Here is a 10489-nt window from a genome sequence, read left to right on the forward strand (position 1 = left end):
TCTTGCCAGGGTGGGCATAACTTGTTGACGTGCGTTTCCTGTAAACTCGTGGCTGGATTCATCTGCACAAGAGCGGCCGGCCCGCCTCCCCCACTCTGTCCACAGTACACTGTAGCTCACGTTTGGTCAAAGCCCATCTGTATCCTGTCGACCACACGTGCCTGATTTAGCAGTCTGGTCGCTCTGTAACAAAAGGAAGAGAGGTTAGCGCGACCTGGTTTATAAGAAGTGCCCACCAATTTCTTTGTGTGTTTTAATTGAAGTTACACCGCAAGGGCCACCAACGATAACAGAAACCACAACATAAAAGAAGAATCTTCCTCCTTGAAAGTCAACCTGTCATTTTCCACTCTTTTACAGTCTTTGTCTGTAATAGTATGTTTCGCATAGCTGTAACCTTATGGTGGAAGCAGTTTAATGTTTTGCTTTTTGCATTTATTACTTCTTTTAAAAGCGTGCTTCCATTTGGCCACTTAGTATTCACAATTTTCATTTTAATCTATGCATAATATCCTATCAACTTGTTATGCTATAATTTACTTCCCATCATCCCCAGATTGGAAATCCGCATTGTTTCCTGTTTGTTTACCATAAGAGAAAACATTGCTGTGAACAGCTGCTCCCGTTCCTCAATTTTGGAAAAACGAAACGAAACATACCTTTAATTGCCGAGCTCCCAGCTCTAAGGATTGTAGAGTCTCCAGACCAATCTTGCTGCCCATCGGAGAAGAAAATATACAGACGGGAATATGTAGTGCCATGAAAGAGATTAGGTTCAATGGAGCCCACATGGCGAAGAGACCGTTTTGATCTTAGGGTACCACAGGAGACTCGGACCAGGTGGTTCCAGATGGACTCTAACTCCGTGGAGTTGGCCGAGATGCACCCTAGATTGGAGAACTGTGCCCACAGCGTGTGCCGTGGCAGCGAGTGCCCTACCCCGGCTTAGGGCAGAGGGTCCGCCCCGCATGCCATGGAGTCTGCGGTCCCCGTGGAGGGTCCGCCCCGTGTGCTGTGGGGTCTGCGGTCTCAGTGGAGGGTCTGCAGCTGTGGGATCTGCGGGCCCCAGAGCTTGAAGTGAGGGGTTGCTGCCGGGTCACAAAAGGCCTTGAATTTGGGTCCAGACGTTTATCTGTTTATCTGGTAGTCCAAGTCCCTCCCTGATCAAAACTTCGCATCGATTAGACTTTTTGTTGCCATCTTTTCCCCAGTGGATGCTTGTGTCTTGGTGCCTTCACGCAGCAGGTGCACCGTGACTTTTTGTCGAGTGCAAGGACAGGTGACCAATAGTGGAGCAGGTGCCCGGTGGAGGGGAGGCCATGTGCTGAGGCCGCAGGATTACGGGTCCTCCTGGATGTGGCTACCATAATTTCCCCGCTGGAACAGTGGCCAGTTTGGAGGGTCTCCGAATGCATCCAAGCATCGGACACAGCTGTTGTGAAAGCCAAGTGCGTTCGGAAGGGTCTCTTTTTAGCGGATTTCCTTTGCTCGGTGATCCATTCCTAGGCCTCAGTTTGGGGATTTCGTTTGAGTGGAATTAAAACCGAATGGCTGAGAATTACACGATGAATGACGTTCGGTCTCCGTTGCAGTACCTGGCCGGAGGCCCCTGGCCTGACCCACGCAGGAAGGGAGGGGCTGCGGGCCTCCATGGTGGGGGCTTACGCCTGGAGGAGACGGGCCGTCTTTCCTCTTCTCCTCGGCCAGCAGGGCAGCCGAGACTCCTTTTTCCAAGTGGCAGGTGAGCGGAGGCCTCAGGGGACGTGCCTGCCGGCCCCGCAGGTTCCTCACAACTGTGTGTGGTTTTCAGTTGTCCGTTCTTAGCAGAGTCGGACCCCCTCATGGCTAAAAGGATTCTTGGAGCACCGGAGGGACCCTTCCAGAAGCCGGCCTCTGTAGCGGGGAGACCTCTCCCTCCCGAGTGGGAGGCGGCATCGGGCCTGACTGCGAAAATGTAGTTAGCCAAGAGAATGTGCGGGCATTCTTGTGATCTGGGTAGACCTTGTCATCAGACGGGAAAGATGCCACACACGGTTTCCAGGGGAAAAGAAATACTTACACCGCTTACGTGTTAACCATTTTTTAAAAACGTGACCAGACATCTCTGTGTGTTGTTTTCATTTGTAGTATCAAAATGTTACTGTGTCTGTTCCTTGCTTACTGGGCCCAAATAGCCTCACGCTGTTCTCATCAAATCAATAATGTCTCATAATTACGAGTATTTCAGTGTGTACAAAGCCCAGGCACGCTCGTCCCCTTGGGTTTCACACCCGGAGACTGACCGTCATGGGGGATGTTGCATCAAAAGGTCCTTTTCAAAGCCGCCCGCTTCTCAGGCTGTGTGAGGGGTCTGCCCTTCGGGCAGTGCGGTTTGGGGTGGTTTCGCCTTTCGTCTCCCGATTTTTTTTTTTGTCGCGTTACTTTTAAACACTTAAGAAAAAAGTTTTCATGCTTGTGTAAACCAGAATCCTCGGGAGCGCTGTTTCTCACAGGTGGACTGTTACAGGGAGCGTGAGCGGTCGCGTGTCTGTGTGGCTCGGGACGTGTCACCGGTCAGTGAATTTAAGAGCCGTGTTGCTTTCGCAGGTCGGGTCTACGCGGTCTTGTCCAAGAGAGAAGGTCGAGTGCTTCAAGAAGAAATGAAAGAAGGGACGGACATGTTCATCATCAAGGCGGTGCTGCCCGTCGCCGAGAGCTTCGGCTTTGCTGACGAGATCAGGAAGAGGACGAGCGGCCTGGCCAGCCCGCAGCTGGTGTTCAGCCACTGGGAGGTAACAGCCCAGCCCCGTCCCGCCTCCTCAGGCGCCGGCGTGCTCCCTGCAGATGACCCCGAGGGTGGCAGCCACCGCCGGGCCTCCGCGGGGCCTCCGCTCAGTCCCTCGCCCGGGAGAAGGCACGGGGCTGTTCTTCTCCAGATGGAAGGGTCCTGAGGTTACGTGGGGCCTGTGACGCACACATACACACACTCATTCTTCACTTTTGTTTGATGCAAAAGTTAAGACGCAGAACGTTCGATCCTGCGTTTCCCTCTGAAGATAGCGGTTAGAATTTTAAGGGAAAAATCACAGACGTGTTGAAAGTGAAGCTCTCGGGAACTTTTCTTCCAGGGGGGAAATACTTCGGGCGTTTAGAGGGGAACGGTCGTGTTGGCAAGGAGCAGCTCTAAGCTTCCGTGCGTTCTGTGGCCCTCAGTCCCCGCCGCAGACTCTGCGGGTTTCCGCGACTTCCTAACCCTAACCCTAACCTTACCCGCACTTAAAACTGCAAACGTGGGTCCGCGTTGTTGGGGGAGAGGAAAAGATGGTGAAGACATTGTTTTTTCACTTTGGGGGTTGGGCCGGGAGGGTACTGACACGGAGTAGGGAGGTCAGACCAGCCTCCCTGATCAGGTCCTGGAGGGAGAGCCAGCCGGGCACCGAGGAGGCGGGCGCCGCGGGACAGGCGGGCGAAGGAGAGCGGAAAAGTCTGGTCACCTTCCAGACCCGTCTCGGGTCAGGAGGAGGGTTTGGAAGCTACGGGATGTAGGAAGAAGGGCTGTTGTGGGAAACCAGCGTTTGTTGTCCCTTTGCAGGGAACAGAAAGCCCGGCCCATGGCTCCCTCTCCCGGGGAGGCCCGTGCCTAGTGGGACCAGCGCTGGCTGTGCTGCCACAGGTTCGGGTTGCAGAGACCCCCTCTGCCGCGTGCTTGGGCAGGCCGGGGGGCCCCCCGAGTGCGTCCCGCCCCTGGGATGGCGTGCTGACCGTGCAGCCTGGTGCCCGACCGCGGGAGGCTCCCGGTGGTGTGGACGCGCTCGGGGCTCTCTCCGCTAGCCCTGCCGAATCACGACGGTTTACTTCCGGTGCCAGGTCGTCCCTTTTCTCACTTTCTGTAGCCAGACGGGCCCCTTTCTCCAGAGCAGGATTGAAAGAAACCGTTGAAGTGCGGGTAAGAAAGGGGAATGTGGTAAGTGAGGGAGAACTTCCTTTTTAAAGTGAATTTTGTAGTCAAGGAAATCAGCACTTCAGAAAGCCGGACTTTGACGGCAAATCTAGTTTTAATCGGGCGGTTCCTGTCACCTAAACGGACACCAGGGAAGTGACTGTCCAGAACTGGCGGTTGTGTCTGCTTTTCTAAAAAAAAAAACAAAAAAACGCACATCTGTAACGCTCGAAAGAACCACGGTTAATGTTCTGGTGTAGTCTCCTTTTTTTTGTTTTAATCAGTATAGTCTTCATCTTAACAGGGATTTACTATGAAATTTTTCTTCATTTTGTCTCTTTGTCTAGAAACTAAATGAAGTTTTGGTGGTTTTATCGGTTTATATCAAAATAGGTATCATTCATTCCATGTTTCACCATGTAGAAAACAGGAGGTCCAAAACATTTATTTATTTTTTTTTAATTTTTTTTTTTAACGTTTATATATTTTTGAGACAGAGACAGAGCATGAATGGGGGAGGGTCAGAGAGAGAGGGAGACACAGAATCCGAAACAGGCTCCAGGCTCTGAGTGGTCAGCACAGAGCCCGACGCGGGGCTCGAACTCACGGACCGCGAGATCGTGACCTGAGCCGAAGTTGGACGTTTAACTGACTGAGCCACCCAGGCACCCCCCAAAACATTTATTTGTTAATTTCTGAACTTAAGTGGGTAGTAATTTCCCACTTACCCAAACTTGGACCTTTTCAGCTTTGGTTTCGGCACTCGATTATTACAGAGGAATAAACACCAGTGAGGGATACAAAGAACGGATTTGTTCAAGCAGCTTCTGAAGAACTACGTCTGTAGTGAGTCTATTAGGGATGATCTTACTGGAACGGTCTCCAGAGTCCTCCCCCGTGTGTTTTAGGGACTAGGCGTGATTACAGGGCAGTGCAGCTGACATTTAGAACCGAAGGGGGGTTTATCCAACTTAGAGCAGTGACCTCGAGAGGGCAAAGCACTGTCTTCATCGGTGCTGCCGTTCCGAGAACCTCCCCAGAACTTGGAGCTCACCCGTCCGAACATCTTGCCGATGACAAGGTGTCCGTCTCAGGAAGGTGGCCTTGATCCCACCAGTGACAAGGCCGGGTTCTGGCATGTTTGACGAGAACAGACAGAGTGCAAGTTCGTGATCCCCGGGGGTCCCGTGTGCGGACAGATCCAAAGCAGGGATTCAGAGCTGTCGTAGGAGCATCATGATTGGAGGAACTGGGTTTCTGAATTCACATATCCTGTTTGCTAAAAATAAGTGATCATTTCACAGTCGGCCTTATCCCTGAAAGTGGTTTTATAAAGCACATTTTTAAAACTCTAGGAAGTTTTCATTGTTTCTTAATTGGCAAGTAAGCAGGTAAGACTGTTCTGTGAAAACCTTCTCAGAGTAGATTGTCTTCTTCTGGGGCGGGGGCCTGGGCGGAGGGGACTCCCTGGTGGGGGGGGGGGGGTTGTGGGGGCTCGCTTGCAGGGGCTCACTGGTGGGGGCGGTGGGGACTCACTGGTGGGGGTGGCAGGGGCGGTGGGGGCTCATGCTGGGCTGGCGGAAGGCGGGGGCGGGGGCCCAGGCTGCTCCAACTCCTTTGTCAGCACGTGGCTTCTGCTGAGGGTCCAGAGTGGCTGCTCTCCCTCGCACCACACGTCCGCATCCCAGGCGGGAAGAACAGGGAGTGGGAGAATGGGAAGAGGAGGGCGCGTGCCCTCCCTGCAGGGACGTGAATGTCCCAGTGCCCACAGCCAGTCGCGTGGCCACATGTCACAGCACCCCCCTAACCAGGAGGTTGGGAAATGGAGCCTGACTAATCAGGAGTCAGCAGACGATGGCCCGTCACCTGTTCCGGTGAACGAAGTTTCCCGGAACACGGTCGTACCCATTCTTAGACGTGTTTTCTGTAGGTCCTGTCCAGAGACCGTGTGGCCTGCACTCTGGTTCTTTACAGAAAGAGTGTGCCTCCCCTCATCCCGAGCCTGAAATACCTGTTAGCAAAGAAAACAGGAGAAGAGATACTTAGGAACAGCAGGTTCTTACCAAATAGGCAATTTCTGTTAATGTGAAAACCACGATGACTTTTCCATCTGCTTTTTCTCTCACTCACAAAAGGCCAGAAATCTTACGTACTTAATAGTAGTTGTTTTGTTTTGTTTTGTTTTGAAATACTAGTTTCTGTCTTAGTTGGTTATTAAAAGTCAGTCTCTTGGTAAATTTAGAGACGAGTGCGGTCGAGAAGAGCCCGCTCCAGTTTTGTACCACCGTCTGCCGGCCCCCTGCCACCTGTCCTAGTCCCCACTCCCGACAGCTTCAAATCTGTGAAAGTCTTGAAAACGACGTTATAATTAAATGTCATTGATGTGATCGTTTTTGGCTGTCTTCGTCCTCCCCCCTGGTTGGGTTTAGAAATAACGCAGTCGTTGAGCTCTGGCTTCTCGCTCCAAGCCACTTTCTTCCATTTGTGTTCTATCACACCATATAATTTACAATCAAGAGCTTTTGAGAGAAAGTGCTTCAAAAAATAGAGAAAATAAAATTACAGGCATTTTCCATGAGGAAACCTTTGAAGTCAGCAATCTCATAATTTCTGTGTTTTACCCCTTCTGTGAAAAGGGAAGAAAAGGAGCTAATAACAGGCACAGAGAGAAAAATATTCCCACCCAGTGGAGTTCTACACGCATGTCAGCACAACCTCAAGCCTGGCTGCTCGATGCCGAGACCACGCGGGGGGCGGGCTGGAGTTCACCCGGGGTGAGGAGGCCGCGGCTCTGAGCACAGTAGCGCTGAAGAAGTTCATTCCGGACGCGGTGTCTCCCACCCGCCAGCCACGGTCCTCGCGAGAGCTGGGCACCGACCTGAGACAGGGCTCCCCACGCGCTTCCCTTCTGGGCTGTTGTCCCCTTTCCTCCTCCTCTTCCTCTTTTTGTTTTTAATGCCCAGGACAGCAGCTGGCACTTGGGAGCCTTCCTTCCCGTGAGCTAGAAAATGCCGTCCCCTCCAGGCTGTGGGGCTGCAAAACAACGTTCTCGCTGTGGGCAGATGAATTCTGGGTGAACCAGTTAGAAAATAGCACCTTTTCTTCCAAACTGATGCGAGCTCTGCCCTGTGGCCTCGAGGGTGCCGTTCTGTAGCGCACGGCACGGTCTAGGCACCCGAGCCCCCCGGCGAGGGGCGGTCTGGAGCGGGACTCCAGAGGACCCCAGGACGGAGGTGAGTGCAGAAGGTAGGCTTCGAGTCTACCCTGGAATCTGTGCGGAGGGCCACACGGAATGGGACCTTTTGAAACTCCTGGTCTTACCGGTTTTGAGACAAGGACCGGTCTGAGTCTGGTGTCTCTCAACTAGCATAGTTCACTTGCTGCTCTATATAAAACGCGTCACTTTAGGGGCGCCTGGGTGGCCCAGTCGGTTAAGCGTCCGACTTGGGCTCAGGTCGTGATCTCACGGTCCGTGGGTTCGAGCCCCGCACCGGGCTCTGTGCCGACCGCTTGGAGCCTGGATCCTGCTTCCGATCCTGTGTCTCCCTCTCTCTCTGCCCCTCCCCCACTAACACTCTGTCTCTCTCTCTCTCTCTCTCTCAAAAATAAATAAACATTTATAAAAATGCGTCACTTTGTAAACAGGATTAACAGCCTCTTCACCGCTACTCCCCAGACCTGCTGAGAACATGCAGCTTCTTTATATGCTCTGATGGGCTTATGTGATGTGAGGGGAGGACGCCAGTAACCAGCTTAAAACTAGTCTCCCGCAGCGTAGACGGTCTGTGGACGACTGCCCGGGGGACGTTCCGCTTCCCGGCTGTCTCCCCAAGGAGAGGGCTTCTGTGGCCGCGTGGTGCGAGGGAGAAGGGGGTCTTCGGGAAGCGCCACCGGGGCCGGCGTGGGGCACCGGCTCCTCACCAGACACTTTTTTCCGTGTTTGGTAGAAGTCGCCCTCGTGCGCGAGCTGGAGCCTCATCGTGGTTTTGATGTGCGTCTCCCTCGTGACTAATGACCGACGTCTCTTCGTGGCCTGCTGGCCATTCACACATCTTCTTTGGAGAAGGATCCCTTCGAGTCCTCCGCCCGTCTTTCCATTGGGCTGCTCATCTTTTCTGCTGGGTTGTAGGAGTTCTTTATCCTGGACGTCGAGTCTGTTCATTTAGGGGGTCTTCTCAGCGGTTCGCTATTTAACCTGCCTGCCGAGGTTCTTTCTTTTGCATCCTTCCGTCTGAATTTATTTCTAGGATTTCTAGCTCTTACTTTTTTACAGCTGCCTCATGTTTTATGGATGCAGTGTCCCCACACGCCCCTTATTTCTTGGAGAATTTTTAAGTGAACTCCGTAACCCTCGGTCACTCCGTCACCTCTCTTACTTGGTTACGAGTGCTCCCTCTGTTGAGTCTGGTTACTGTTGATTGGGGTGGGGGTTCCTGTCGTGCCCTGTGCGAAGCCGTCTTCAGTCGGGTCTTCTCCCCCGCGTCACCCTGGGGCATCTCCGAGTCACCTGTCCCTCCCGAGCGCCACAGCTCTGCAGCTGCTCAGCTCGGCGCCTTCACCAGGGCGGATGGCGCAGGACCGCGGACACGGGCCCAGTACGATCCGTCCCGCCCTCTGTCCCCCCTGGTAGCCACGACCCAGGGCACACGTGGTTCTTCCAGCTCCAGAGAGAGGGCCTGGGCTGTGTGGCTGGGGCCTATCCTGAGCGGGCAGCGGACCCGGCCTGGCGCCCTGTGGGACGCGGACAGGGGTTTTACCCCCATTTACTACTGTGGGCTCCCCTCCTCCCCCTCCCGGTTCACAGACCAGACCCTTCCATTTCTGGTGCTGAAGAGCATCTACTTCCTTTTCCGCCATTTCTAGATTTTAAATTGAAAAGTGTTAGGATTTGAGGCCACTGAGTAAATACCACCCCTTTCTTTCCCGAATGGAGAAATGAGAGAAAACGACAAACCGGATAAGGTGTGTGAAGGCCAGACTCTCACCTTCATTACCTGTCAGGCTGACCTTGGAGAGTGTGGTCTCGACCGTGGAGGGTACGGAGCCCCTGCCGCCACGTTCCAGAACGAGACCAGCCAGGCCGCGGGGCTCCTGCCGCAGGGCCGGGTCAGGGCGGCTTCCGTAAGTGACGCGGAGGGACGGGGCGGACTGTGCACTTCTAGTGGAGAGGGGAAGAAGACCCTTGTCCCCTGGTTCTCTCTCTTCACACACTTACCTGTCACATCCTGGGGGAACCCTTGGCGAGGAGGCAGAGACAGGCCACGAGTGTGCGGCTCGTGGAACCTTCTCTGCCTGCAGGAAACTGTCCGCCCCCTCTGTCCTGGACCTCAGGGAAGTCTGTGTCCAGTGTCGCCATCGCTGTGGGCCTCGTGACCCGGCAGCTGCTCATCCCAGAGGGGCTGGGCACCCCCACGTCACTACTTACAGACCAGCCCCGCCCCCGCCGCCCCCCTCCCCGGGGCCCAGGCTCTGCCCTCTCCCTCCCGTCAGGAGGAGGCTCCCCTGGACGTGTCTCCCTCACCGTGAGGGCGCCAGCAGGCGGGGGCCCAGACCAAAGAGGGAGGAGGGCAGTGCTGACTGCCGCTCGTCCCGACAGAACATGGGCCAAGCGGCCCGGCTCACCGGTCACACCACGGAGTTTGGGAGCAAAAGCTTGGGTGACCAGAAGTGGGCTTACGGGCATTGGTCTTTGCTGGGGACGAGGGCAAAGTGGATGAAAAGACCCCGCTGGTACCCAGATGCATCCGAGCGAGAGGGGGAGCTTTTCCGTCACGATATTCAAAGTTCAGAGTCGCCCTTGTGCCTCGGGGTGACGTCGTGCACCTTACAGGTTTGTGGAAGCTGCTTCCCTCTGTTCACGCGTCCTGTGATCCCTCACGACTGTTCCTTGCCCTTCCCAGCAACTGGCTGTTCGTGGCTTCACTTTGGTTCTTCAGCCTCACGCCAGGAATCTGGCAAGGCTGTTTGAAATCCAAGTATGCTTGCCTGACCTGGCACGTTCTGTCCCCTTCTCTCGCCAGGTCATCCCCAGCGACCCCTTCTGGGTACCAACCACCGAGGAGGAGTACTTACACTTCGGGGAGAAGGCGGATTCTGAGAACCAGGCCCGGAAGTACATGGACGCCGTGCGTAAGCGGAAGGGTCTTTACGTGGAGGAGAAGGTGGTGGCGCACGCGGAGAAGCAGAGAACCCTCAGCAAAAATAAGTAACCCCGCCCCCGGCAGGGCCTCCTCTTTGGAACGGAGGCGCCACCCCAGGCCAGATGCTGGGAAAACCTCTCTGAGCTCACTGTCAATAAATCTGATGCTTATAAGTATTTTAAAGAGGTGCGAGAGAACGTGTTTCCCGAGTGGTTTTGTTGACCCATTCTGGCGCGAGGCGAGAAGTTCCCGGCGTCCCGCGCCCGGGAGAGTTCGCCCCGGCGTGGTCCTAACTGATTCCCAAGTCAGGCCGCGTCCTCGAGAGGCCACTTGCAGTCCGACCCGGTCGTAGCTGACCCTCGCCCTGCTGGTCTGTGCGGCCACACTGTCCCGTCCAACTGGCGCTGGCCTCAAACCTGCTTTCGCACTC

General features: G+C 54.6%; 1 protein-coding gene across 2 annotated transcripts in view; it reads left to right on the plus strand.

Moving 5' to 3' along the window:
- EFL1 (elongation factor like GTPase 1) overlaps positions 1-10253 on the plus strand; it is a 124847-nt gene extending 114594 nt beyond the window's left edge. For both annotated transcript variants that reach the window (XM_047846705.1, XM_047846706.1), the window contains exons 19-20: positions 2587-2771; positions 9940-10253. In XM_047846705.1, coding sequence (XP_047702661.1) covers positions 2587-2771; positions 9940-10128 — 374 coding nt within the window. In that variant the 3' untranslated portion in view covers positions 10129-10253. The remainder of the gene's footprint in view (positions 1-2586; positions 2772-9939) is intronic.
- The last annotated feature ends 236 nt before the right edge of the window (positions 10254-10489 follow it).

This window comes from Prionailurus viverrinus, unplaced genomic scaffold, assembly GCF_022837055.1.
Source record: "Prionailurus viverrinus isolate Anna unplaced genomic scaffold, UM_Priviv_1.0 scaffold_40, whole genome shotgun sequence".
Taxonomy (NCBI): Eukaryota; Metazoa; Chordata; class Mammalia; order Carnivora; family Felidae; genus Prionailurus; species Prionailurus viverrinus.